This window comes from Arachis ipaensis, chromosome B04 (genome assembly GCF_000816755.2).
Source record: "Arachis ipaensis cultivar K30076 chromosome B04, Araip1.1, whole genome shotgun sequence".
Taxonomy (NCBI): domain Eukaryota; kingdom Viridiplantae; phylum Streptophyta; class Magnoliopsida; order Fabales; family Fabaceae; genus Arachis; species Arachis ipaensis.
The window spans coordinates 5,337,572-5,349,985 of record NC_029788.2 but is presented as its reverse complement, the minus strand read 5'-3'; the positions used below and the strand labels follow the sequence as shown (position 1 = coordinate 5,349,985).

Sequence of the window (12,414 nt, the reverse complement as noted above, 5' to 3'; positions counted from 1 at the left end):
ATTCAATTTTTGTGCTGTTGAATAAGGCAAGGGATTATGAATATGAATGAATGTGATAAAATTGTGAATATGAATAAATATGATTGATGACAAACTTGGATGTTGGCATTTTATGTTTAGTTGGTTCTTTTTGTTATTTGACTTGAGTTTGTATTTGAATGAGATCATAACATTCTGGTTTTATTTTGGATGATATTTTAAAGTTTATATTAAACTATAATTATGTTTTAATGTATTTATTTATATTTTATTTATTATTTTATTATAAAACGGTTTTTTCGGTTCAACCACGGTCGAACCGATTGAACCTATAAATCAGTAAACCAGTAACGAGAACGGTTCGATGACCGGTTCGGTTTTCAGAACCTTGATTATGTTGATTATGAATCTGTATAATGTTGATTTGAATTTGTGAATTTCTGATTCTTGTGGAGGAAGAAAATATAAACCAAGATTCTAAAAATCATACTGAATTGTTCGGTTTAATCGGATTAACTGAGAACCGATCTTTTAACCGATCTAATTGACCTCTAAAACCGTCTTTTAAAAATCGGTTATAAATCAATTGAACCGGCAATTAACCAATGAACTGGACGGGTTTTTTGAAGGCCCGGTTCTCCCCTTCGGCTTCAAAACGGCGACCCCCTCTCCCTTCTCTCTCACTCTCACATTCTCAGAATCTCAGTTTCTCACCAAAATTCCTAATTTCCTAACCCTATCAGAGTAAACACCGCTGCCACCGTCAGCCCCCAGCCTCCTGCTCGTCGTGAAGCCCCACCAGCCACCGTCTGCCCCCCAGCCGCCGCCACTCTTCGCTTCCTCACCGTCTCTGTGCTCAACGCGAATCCCCACCTGCCACCGTCACCCCCCAGCCGCCGCCACTCTTCTCCTCCTCACCGTCTCTGTGCTCGTCGTGAAGCCCGCCTCCGTCATCGTCGTCGTCGGCAGTGACAGAGGGTACCGTCGTCGTCGTCCTCGATCCTCTTCTCCTCCACGTCACGCGAACGGTTGCTCGATCCTTTTCATGCGCATCCTCTCCTCCGTTAATCTCTGCCCGGAGCCTCGCCGTGGAATCTCTGCTCGGGGCCTCGCCATCGCAAGCTGATCCGCTTCCGAGCTCACTCTGTCACCGCCGTTCCTCCCTCGCTGTATCTCCGGTAAGCCACTGCTTCTTCAGTTTCAATTTCTAAGATTCTGGCTTCGGAGTTTTGTTTTTGTACTAGATTCTGAGTTGGGATTGGGTCCTGAGTTGGGTTGTTGCTTATGTGATTCTGAAACTTTTTGCGTGTTAAGTTTGGATTGTTTTGGTTAGTTTTTCTGTTTCTGGATTCTCTGGATTTGGATGTTGAGTTTTCAGTATTCTGAGTTTTTGTTGTTGAATACTTGATTGAAAGATTTTTGTTGAAATTTGTTGTGATTCTGAATTTTTTTGTTGCTTATGGTTTGAATTTTTGTGTACGTGTAAGTATGTGATTCTAAATTTTTATTGCAATGAGAATTCTTGCCGATTATTTTGTTATAATTTATAAGTTAATTAATAATTAATGATAAAACATGAACAAGTTATTATGTCAAATTATAAAAATTTTGAATTTTGTTAGTTTAGAAATTATTGAATTTGTATATTTAAAATTGTATATCGAATTTTTAATAATTTTATTATTGTTTAATGAGTCGACCGGTTCCGTTCTCGCAACCTTGAGATAAACACTGAAAGTTCTGTGTGTGAAATCTTGATTCTTGGTGTGAAATCCTGATTCTTGATATGCGATTGCAAGTTTAAATATCACTTTAAAATTTAACTCAAAAAGGAGATTAGAAATTTTAAAAAATTAAAATTTGAGTATTTTTAAAATTATAAAAATTAAAAGTATGAATAACTTTTGTAATTATAAATAATTGTTAACTAACACATCAACGTTTAACCTTAACGTTAGATAACTCAATTGATAATTGATCATTTTTGTCAAAATTAATCCTCTTAATTTTTGTTTGTCGATAACATTTTTATCAGCGTCTAAATCTTTTGTTACTAAATTACTACTGAATCTGTTTGTCTGTCTATAGGAAGGACATAACCGTAATTTAAGTTTGCTCCAAAAAACTTCACGATTCTTTTTGGTTCAGCTTCAAGTGCAAAACCCTAACCATGGAGTTTTTGAACGAATTGGGAATTTCAGCTTGATTTCAACGCCGGACAAAATCACACTACACCAATGACTGCGTCGAAGAAGGATTACAAAGAGAAACCTATACGTCGCAAGTAAGTCATATCCAATTCATGTTTATCGTAAAAAAGGTCTTTTTTTTTGGTGTACCATTGTTTTTACTAGCTCTTCCGTGTTTCTGGACAACATTTTTGCCAATTCTACATTTGTCTTCATTGATTGGTTAATATTCAGGTATTAGAATATAAGCTTGACGCCGATCAGAACGCGGGCAGATTTGACGATGAGAAATTGAGAATTTAGAGCTCCTTCCACTTCGATTCGGTTACCTAATTTAACTAATTTCTCCGTACACAACTCTGTTAACATTTTACGGCGTTTACCGCCATGGAAGCCACCGACGCCGCAGAATCCCCCGCACCGATTGTACGAAACTCCTCACATCTTTCTTTATTCCTCAATTTTATATCATTATTATTCTTAAATTGATCTAGCTGCAATATTTGATATAGTAGCATTAGGCAAAGAATTTGAGTAGGGTTCACTAGAATTTCCTTGTTTATATGAAGGTATTGGTAAGTGAACTGGTTTCCTTGCCACTGCACAAAGATATTAATATAGTGAATATGTATTTGATCAACCCTAGGTCAATCTGTATTGGTATACTGGAAATAATTTAGTAAATTGGGAAAAGCATTGATTTGGGCCCATTTCCTTTTCTTCTAGGTTCCTAAAGATAACTATGAAATGTGTTTGCCTTCACCATCCTGAGTTCATTCAATATTTAGTTTCATTGATATTATCTAATTTCCTTTACCAGGCCTCCCCAAAGTTAGCGGGAACTGTTAACTGGGGTACAACAACTGTTATTGGAATATTTGCTGGCATGTTATACGGTGGTAGCAAGGAGGCAGCTGCTTCTGTTGTAAGTTCTGATTACAAGAGGCCTCGATTCCTTTTTCTTCATTTTCCCCCCATATGGCTATGAGAGTGTTTTATGCTGAATACAGAACGGGTGTTACTGCTAACATCTAGACTACAATCATGGATTTCATTCTTTACATTATAGAATTCAATGTTGCGTGTAACTCCGTGTATGAAAGTGATCTTCTTTTGCATACTGTTAGATGTGTCATGAATAACACTTTGGTGTTGATGTCGAAAGAAATTTTTTTTTTTTTTTTGTGTGGATGCAAAGGATTTATTTTCCTTGAAAAACTACTTGTATATAACGCTAAGCTACCTTCCATAACATGGTAAGAAACTATTTAGAGTTAAATGTACTTGAACTTTATCTTTGATATTGTTTTTTCATAATCCAAAAAATGTTAGAGTTTTTGCTCAATCCTTCTTGCTTGATGAGATTTATTTTCTTGGGGAACTAGTAACATCAGAAGGAAGGTGTAAACCAATTCATTAGTGTACCATAAAGATGTCAAAAGATTGTCTAATCCCGTCAACAGGCTGGCATAAAGGTATACTTGATCCATTTGTAGGTTTTCAAGAGCTTAAGCTAAAAAAGCTGGAGTTGTTTTAATTTGTTGAATTGCAATTACAGTACAAAGAATAACTGAGTACTTACTTTCTTAAATGAATGCAAAGATGTTTCTGTTTTGTCACAATAGATAGCATATATCCTCTTTATTCATGTCATCTAATGTGAAGTTTCACTCTTTTCTACTATTTGTATAAGCTTGTTTTCCTTTTAATGCATTGCTATGAAGTTGAGGAGATAAATACCTGACCCACTTCAATAATCAATAGATGGAATGAATGCTAATATCTGAATGCAAAAATAAACTTTGCTAGCATTTTCTTTAGACAGAGAAACAAAACCCATGAACATAGTGCTATGGTTTATCTTTTCTTTGTTTATTAAACATTCTGTTGTGAAGTATGTTAAGGCGGAGGTTTTATTCTTTATTATCCAATTTTAGTCATGGTATTTATAAGTTCCTAATGTTTTGCTAGAGCAAGGATGCAGAAGTGACATTGAAGCTTGGAAGTACAGAAGACAAACGTGAGCAATATCGTTTGATGAGAGATGCTATGGAGAAACGGTTCATTAGGGTTACACGGGGCTCAATAGTTGGAGGAGTACGCCTTGGAATGTTCACTGCTGCATTTTATGGCTTACAAAATCTACTTGCAGAGCAGCGAGGTGTGCATGATGTTTTTAATGTTGTTGGTGCCGGTTCAGCTACTGCTTCAGCTTTTGGTTTAATATGTAAGAAATGATACTCTGCCACTAGACTCTTTATAACATGGACTGAATCACAAAAAAAATTCATTTTTCATTCATTTCATGGTATTAATAGATTGTTTCCCTTTTTAGTGCCAGGATCACTACGTTGGCGAGCTAGGAACATGATGCTAGGATCAGTTTTGGGAGCAGCATTTTGCTTTCCTCTTGGTAACATAGCTATATTTCTTGATACTTTGTCGGCTCAGATTGTCGATGTGACTTTTGCAGATGCATAAGTTTCATATATAATATGTTGTGGAATATAATGATGTTAGAAGCATCACTTGATGCTCAATCTCGTAGCAATCTCTCATATTCAACCAAGTTTTCACTATATTTGTTGAAAGTCTTGTCTCATGATACGTTGGCAGGTTGGCTCCATTTGAAGCTGATAGAAAAAGCTAATGAAGGGAATCAAGCTGCAAATGAAAACTTAGATAAGAGAGACATAAAAAGTGGTGTTAGTGCTGCAATCGAAAGGCTTGAAAGCAATTTACACAAATGAAAGCTATTTGGCTACACAGAGGCATGCCTTTTTGTTTCTATTTTTCAGGGTGGTCAAGTAATCATGCAATGGAGAATGTGACTCCACTGGGAATGGCATTGATGTCCACTTAATAGGAGAAAAAGTTGTATTAATTAAATAATTTCGTTGACCAAGTTGAGTCACACAGTTCTTCCATATGAAATTATGATGCTATTATTAGTTTGTTATTATGTTTTTAGTCTTGTTATTATGACTTATGAGGCTATTGTGGTATGAATACGTTTGTTGCGGTGCCAATAGTATCTTGGGTTAGCCTCTAAGCTTCTAGTTTCTACCGTGTCTTGAGGCAAAATCATACGGGTGAAATCTGCGATATTGATGTGGTCATTAACTTATAAAAAAGTTTAAAGTGTTGTGATAAAAATATGGATGATCTCGTATATCTTGGGTGGCTATCTTTTTTAATGCTGAAGGAATCTTTTTCAAGACAAAATCAAATTAATTGAGAGTTGAAAATGAAGTGCTCGTACATGTATAAATAGTGATAGTATGGCATGAGTATTAGACACAGCAATAAAACATTTCATTCTCTCTCTTTTACTGTAATATTCTTCTCTGTTAATAAACTCTCTCTCTTTTATTTCTATGTGGTTTTAAGCTATATAACAACAACAAAGTCTTATCCCACTAGGTGGGGGTTTTAAGCTATAATATTAGTAAATAGATAAATTACTTATATTATAATGAGATAAGAGCATATTTATATTTTTCTATTTTATATTCCTTATTTCGGGTTTTAAGCCATAGTATTAGTAAATAGATAAATTACTTATATTATAGTGAGATAAGAGCATATTTATAGTTCTCTATTTTATATTCCTTATTTCTTTGTTACTTGAGTCTTCTAAAAATTTGATCAGAATCTCGTGCTGATAACGTGTTGTGAAATAAATAAATAAGGAATATAAAATAGAGAAATATAAATATACTCTTATCTCACTGTAATATAAGTAATTTATCTATTTACTAATATTATAGCTTAAAACCTCCCACCTAGTGAAACAAAACTTTGTTGTTGTTGTTATATAGCTTAAAACTACAGAGAAATAAAAGAGAGAGAGAGAGAGTTTATTAGCATAGAAGAATATTACAGTAAAAGAGAGAAAATGGAATGTTTTATTACTGTGTGTCTAATACTCATGCCATACTATCACTATTTATACATGTACGAGCACATCATTTTCAACTCTCAATTAATTTGATTTTGTCTTGAAAAAGATTCCTTCAGCATTGAAAAAGATAGCCACCCATGATAAACGTGATCATCCATATCTTTATCACAACACTTTAAACTTTTTTACAAGTCAATGGCCACATCAATAACGCAAATTTCACTCGTATGATTTTGCCTCAAGACACGTTAGAAACTAGGAGCTTAGAGGCTGACCCAAGATACTATTGGCACTGCAACAGATGATATTCATACCACAATAGCCTCATAAGTCATAATAACAAGACTAAAAACATAATAACAAACTAATAATAGCATCATAATTTCGTATGGAAGAACTGTGTGACTCAACTTGGTCAACAAAATTATTTAATTAATACAACTTTTTCTCCTATTAAGTGGACATCAATGCCATTCCCAGTGGTGTCACATCCTCCATTGCATGATTACTTGACCACCCTGAAAAATAGAAACAAGAAGGCATTCCTCTGTGTAGCCAAATAGCTTCCATTTGTGTAAATTGCTTTCAAGCCTTTCGATTGCAGCACTAACTCCACTTTTTATGTCTCTCTTATCTAAGTTTTCATTTGCAGCTTGATTCCCTTCATTAGCTTTTTCTATCAACTTCAAATGGAGCCAACTTGCCAACGTATCATGAGACAAGACTTTCAACAAATATAGTGAAAACTTGGTTGAATATGAGAAATTGCTACCAGATTGAGCATCAAGTGATGCTTCTAATTCTAACAGCATTATATTCCACAACATATTATATATGAAATTTATGCATCTGCAAAAGTCACATCGACAATCTGAGCTGACAAAGTATCAAGAAATATAGCTATGTTACCAAGAGGAAAACAAAATGCTGCTCCCAAAACTGATCCTAGCATCATGTTCCTAGCTCGCCAACGTAGTGATCCTAGCACTACAAAGGGAAACAATCTATTAATACAATGAAATGAATGAAAAATGAATTTTTTTTTGTGATTCAGTCCATGTTATAAAGAGTCTAGTGGCAGAGTATCATTTCTTACATATTAAACCAAAAGCTGAAGCAGTAGCTGAACCGGCACCAACAACATTAAAAACATCATGCACACCTCGCTGCTCTGCAAGTAGATTTTGTAAGCCATAAAATGCAGCAGTGAACATTCCAAGGCGTACTCCTCCTACTATTGAGCCCCGTGTAACCCTAATGAACCGTTTCTCCATAGCATCTCTCATCAAACGATATTGCTCACGTTTGTCTTTTGTACTTCCAAGCTTCAATGTCACTTCTGCGTCCTTGCTCTAGCAAAACATTAGGAACTTATAAATACCATGACTAAAATTGGATAATAAAAAATAAAACCTCCGCCTTCACATACTTGACAACAGAATGTTTAATCAACAAAGAAAACATAAACCATAGCACTATGTTCATGGGTTTTGTTTCTCTGTCTAAAGAAAATGCTAGTAAGGTTTATTTTTGTATTCAGATATTAGCATTCATTCCATCTATTGATTATTGAAGTGGGTCAGGTATTTATCTCCTCAACTTCATAGCAATGCATTAAAAGGAAAACAAGCTTATACAAATAGTAGAAAAGAGTGAAACTTCACATTAGATGACATGAATAAAGAGGATATATACTATCTATTGTGACAAAACAGAAACATCTTTGCATTCATTTAAGAAAGTAAGTACTCAGTTATTTTTTGTACTGCAATTGCAATTCAACAAATTAAAACAACTCCAGCTTTTTTAGCTTAAGCTCTTGAAAACCTACAAATCGATCAAGTATATCTTTATGCTAGCCTGTTGACGGGATTAGAATGTTGACGGGATTAGACAATCTTTTGACATCTTTATGGTACACTAATGGATTGGTTTACACCTTCCTTCTGATATTACTAGTTCCCCAAGAAAATAAATCTCATCAAGCAAGAAGGATTGAGCAAAAACTCTAACATTTTTTGGATTATGAAAAAACAATATCAAAGATAAAGTTCAAGTACATTTAACTCTAAATAGTTTCTTACCATGTTATGGAAGGTAGCTTAACGTTATATACAAGTAGTTTTTCAAGGAAAATAAATCCTCTGCATCCACAAAAAAGGAAAAAAAATTTCTTTCGACATCAACACCAAAGTGTTATTCGTGACACATCTAACAGTATGCAAAAGAAGATCACTTTCATACACGGAGTTACACGCAACATTGAATTCTATAATGTAAAGAATGAAATCCATGATTGTAGTTTGGATGTTAGCAGTAACACCCGTTCTGTATTCAGCATAAAACACTCTCATAGCCATATGGGGGAAAAATGAAGAAAAAGGAATCGAGGCCTCTTGTAATAAGAACTTACAACAGAAGCAGCTGCCTCCTTGCTACCGCCGTATAACATGCCATCAAATATTCCAATAACAGTTGTTGTACCCCAGTTAACAGTTCCTGCTAACTTTGGGGAGGCTTGGTAAAGGAAATTAGATAATATCAATGAAACTAATAATTGAATGAACTCAGGATGGTGAAGGCAAACACATTTCATAGTTATCTTCAGGAACCTAGAAGAAAAGGAAATGGGCCCAAATCAATGCTTTTCCCAATTTACTAAATTATTTCCAGTATACCAATACAGATTGACCTAAGGTTGATCAAATACATATTCACTATATTAATATCTTTGTGCAGTGGCAAGGAAACCAGTTCACTTACCAATACCTTCATATAAACAAGGAAATTCTAGTGAACCCTACTCAAATTCTTTGCCTAATGCTACTATATCAAATATTATAGCTAGATCAATTTAAGAATAATAATGATATAAAATTGAGGAATAAAGAAAGATGTGAGGAGTTTCGTACAATCGGTGTGGGGGATTCTACGTCGTCGGTGGCTTCCATGGCGGTAAACGCCGTAAAATGGAAACGGAGTTTTGTACGGAGAAATTAGTTAAATTAGGTAACCGAATCGAAGTGGAAGGAGCTCTAAATTCTCAATTTCTCATCGTCAAATCTGCTCGCGTTCTGATCGGCGTCGCCACTGCCAGTCGTGACTCGTGAAAACAACTTCCTTCCTCTTTGTCAGTCGATGTCACCTTTCGTTGTGACACCTGCTTCTTCGCCAGTCTGTCACCCAAGTTTTTAAAAGAGTATTTAGACGTAAAGATCAGTGTGGCTATTACCAATTAGTACAATTGAAAGACCTTACTGCAGAGTATTTATTAACATTGCAAGCATTATGTCCCCAAAATGGAAGTTTACAATAAAAAATATAACACTGCAGAGTATTCATTTAATTACTCAACTAATCAGAGTATAGTTTACATATAATTTCTTCATAGTTACTAACTTATATATAGTGTGTACCGCTAATACAAATCTAAATCTCACCATTAGTAAAATTCAGTTCTAGCTTTCTTTCAATTTTTTCTTCGTTTATCTGCTACCATGAATTATAATAGTAAATGAATAGCATAATATTTTTAAAGTTAAAAATCAAAATTAGCTTATAGAAAATCCTCAGTTCAAAATCAAATCTAGCTTTTACATAAGAGCAAGATTCTATTAATATTTAAAAAATTGAACAGCACGATTGCTTCAGAGTGATCAAGATTGCTTTATTCAACAACAACTAAGAATGTATAATTTCAAAAATTAAACAGAAAATAAAACAGTTAACACTTTAACATATAACATTCCCCAAAAATTATAGAGAAGACGACGTTGGAGCTTGGAGAAAGCTGGCTGCTGCAGAAGGAACGGCTGATTGAAGACGAAGCTGGCTGCTGGAGAGGGAACCGCGAACAACGATGCTGACAGAGATACCGACTGAGACGCCAACAACGGAGAGAAAGTTGGTTGCTGCGTCACTGCCGCTACCAGAAAGACGATGGAGAAGACGATGCACCAGATGGTCCACGGACGAGGTGGAGAAGACGATGCGCCTGAAGCCTAATGGAGAAGCGATGAAGATTGGAGAAGCTGGTTGCGTGGTAGGAGAAAGCTCCGCCTCTGCTAGGGTTTCTACTTTCTGGGTCTACTCCATGGTTGCGCCGTTAGTGAGATAGTATTAGGGTATATATATTTTATTTAATTAATTATGATCGGGTTCACGGGTTAGTTTGGCTTCCGCGCCCCTAAAACCGATACCCAAACCAATCATTAGTAAATGTCATCGGTTTGGTTTAGGTTGGACCCGATTATCCATCGGTTCCAAAATCAATTTAATTGGTTCGGTTCGGGTTCGGACGGGTAATCGAGTACCCGCTACCCGTGCACACTCCTAACCGTAATTTAAGTTTGCTCCAAAAAACTTCACGATTCTTTTTGGTTCAGCTTCAAGCGTAAAACCCTAACCACGGAGTTTTCGAACGAATTGGGAATTTCAACTTGATTTCAACCCCGGACAAAATTACACTACACCAATGACTGCGTCGAAGAAGAATTACAAAGAGAAACCTATACGTCGCAAGTAAGTCATATCCAATTCATGTTTATCGTAAAAAAGGTCCTTTTTTTGGTGTACCATTGTTTTTACTAGCTCTTCTGTGTTTCTGGACAACATTTTTACCAATTCTACATTTGTCTTCATTGATTGGTTAATATTCAGGTATTAGAATATAAGCTTGAAGAAGGTAACTATGCCTTTCCACCGTTTTGATATTTAGGATGATTAGCCCTTGTATGAATGGATTTTCGACATCAATGAAGCTTATTCAGGAACTTATTTACAATTGTTTATTGCAATTATTGCCAAAGATAAAAGGGGAGAATTTTCACTCGATGAATACCTTTATATTTGTAGTTTGTAGTTATTTCTGGTTTCCTGCTATAGAAATCTTAGTAGTTAATACTTAGTTTGTGTGAGTTTGAGGTTTTGTTATTCTTGTTTGTCGTCTTTTTTTCCCCTCTCTCCAAAGAGCCAAGATAAGTGCCATCTAATAGGACAATAATCTACAGAGCTGTAAATTGAAACTAGTTCTAGTATTTTCGCCTACAAGTTTCTTCGAAGGAGGATGGAAATGAAGAGTACTGATATATGTGGCTGTCCATTCTGTCATCTGAGAAACCATAATCTTTTATTTTTTGGTTATTATACACTACGCACACACCCTTCACTCACACACATTATGGGTTCTTAAACTACATACAGATATGCCATTTATGCTAGGCCTCTGCTGTGAGAAACCATAATCTAATCATCAAACTCTGTTGTTATATTCTATACCCCTAGTAATATCCTTGATAAAATTGCTCTGTCCAAACTTTATCTAAGGTCATTTGTAGGCAATTTCCCCTAAGGAGCTAACAAATATGGTCAGCGAAAAGTAAAGTTGAGCAAAATATGTCAACCAAAATCTAAGTTGCAGACAAGCAGTGACGTTTGGTTGAATTTGAAGAGGGTGATTTCGTGTTGGTGAAGTTTCAACCTTATATACAGCATTCAGTTGCTTTGAGGAAGCATAAAAAATTGGCGATGCGCTATTTCGGGCCATTTAAGATCTGTCGTAAGCTTAGTGCCATGGCTTATAAATTGGCACTGCCTCCTGAAGCCAAGATTCATAATGTGTTTCACATATCAGCTTTAAAGAAGTTTAGGGGTGAGAAGGTTGACCATTATCTCCCCCTTCCTCTATGCACAACAGAGTTGGGTCCTTTATTGGAACCGCAAGAGATTCTGGGTACGAGAACAGTCATCAAAGATGGTAAAGAGATTATTCAATTGCGGATCAAATGGGGTCAGGGGCCGAGTGCCAACACGTCGTGGGAGAGTGCTGATGATTTGCGCCATACTTATCCTGATTTCAACCTTGAGGACAAGGTTGTTGTTGATGAGCGGGGTAATGTAACGAATGGGAAGAAGGCAGAGCACGTTGAGGTTAACCAGGCTACCTATACATAAAATAGTAATAACAATCATGCCTTAGAGCCACATATGTTGGAGGAGGAATTAGTTACAAGCCAAGGACAGATGGCAAGCATAGGGGTAAATCAAGGCCCAAGAAGAAGTGCAAGAATGAGAACTACTAATAGGTGGTTAGAGAAATACGTTCGTTAGCGTGATGTGGTCCTTGGATGAGGAGCGTGGATTGTCTCTAATGTCGTTCCTTCACAATTTTTCTTCTCTTCTTTATTATACTGATTCTGTTATTGTACTGTGTACATTGAAGCTTGAGTCCTCCATAGTGTGTTATACCTGCTACTGCTATTCCCTTCAATAAAATTTATATTACACCCTTCCATTTAACTGGTAAAATTTATTAAAAAAATATTTAATTTTTTTAAAAAGTAT

The 12,414-nt window shown here is 35.7% G+C and overlaps 3 protein-coding genes and 1 long non-coding RNA gene across 10 annotated transcripts in view; 2 read left to right on the top strand and 2 right to left on the bottom strand.

The window, feature by feature from the left end:
- LOC107638587 lies at positions 636-5,267 on the top strand. 3 transcript variants are annotated; one of them, XM_016341922.2, is made up of 7 exons: positions 636-1,157; positions 2,068-2,263; positions 2,403-2,594; positions 2,989-3,093; positions 4,140-4,395; positions 4,504-4,581; positions 4,785-5,267. In XM_016341922.2, the coding sequence occupies exons 3-7, from the start codon at positions 2,556-2,558 to the stop codon at positions 4,916-4,918; spliced, it is 612 nt and encodes a 203-aa protein (XP_016197408.1). In that variant the 5' UTR covers positions 636-1,157; positions 2,068-2,263; positions 2,403-2,555; the 3' UTR covers positions 4,919-5,267. The 3 variants fall into 3 exon arrangements, with proteins under 3 accessions (XP_016197408.1, XP_016197406.1, XP_016197407.1); XM_016341920.2 differs by having other exon boundaries at positions 2,181-2,263; positions 4,785-5,153; XM_016341921.2 differs by having other exon boundaries at positions 2,128-2,263; positions 4,785-5,153.
- Positions 5,520-12,414, bottom strand: part of LOC110270865 — a 7,298-nt gene continuing 403 nt past the window's right edge. Inside the window, exons 2-3 of the long non-coding RNA XR_002360546.1 lie at positions 6,247-6,252; positions 5,520-5,530 (exon numbers count right to left, since the gene is read on the bottom strand). This is a non-coding gene — a long non-coding RNA (uncharacterized LOC110270865). The remainder of the gene's footprint in view (positions 5,531-6,246; positions 6,253-12,414) is intronic.
- On the bottom strand, positions 6,234-9,561 carry LOC107638589. 4 transcript variants are annotated; one of them, XM_021120565.1, is made up of 5 exons: positions 9,513-9,561; positions 8,985-9,248; positions 8,486-8,684; positions 7,169-7,424; positions 6,889-7,059 (listed from the first exon to the last, which is right to left on the bottom strand). In XM_021120565.1, the coding sequence occupies exons 3-5, from the start codon at positions 8,666-8,668 to the stop codon at positions 6,914-6,916; spliced, it is 585 nt and encodes a 194-aa protein (XP_020976224.1). In that variant the 5' UTR covers positions 8,669-8,684; positions 8,985-9,248; positions 9,513-9,561; the 3' UTR covers positions 6,889-6,913. The 4 variants fall into 4 exon arrangements, with proteins under 4 accessions (XP_016197409.1, XP_020976224.1, XP_016197410.1 ...); XM_016341923.2 differs by lacking the exon at positions 9,513-9,561 and having other exon boundaries at positions 6,234-7,059; positions 8,985-9,501; XM_016341924.2 differs by lacking the exon at positions 9,513-9,561 and having other exon boundaries at positions 8,486-8,589; positions 8,985-9,498.
- LOC107635887 (transcription factor MUTE) overlaps positions 10,313-12,414 on the top strand; it is an 11,608-nt gene continuing 9,506 nt past the window's right edge. Inside the window, exons 1-2 of one of the 2 annotated variants that reach the window (XR_002360545.1) lie at positions 10,313-10,593; positions 11,409-12,369. The gene's annotated coding sequence lies outside the window, so the exon portion shown is untranslated. Of the gene's footprint in view, positions 10,594-11,397 lie in introns of those variants that run through there. The other variant, XR_002360544.1, reaches the window with a different exon arrangement.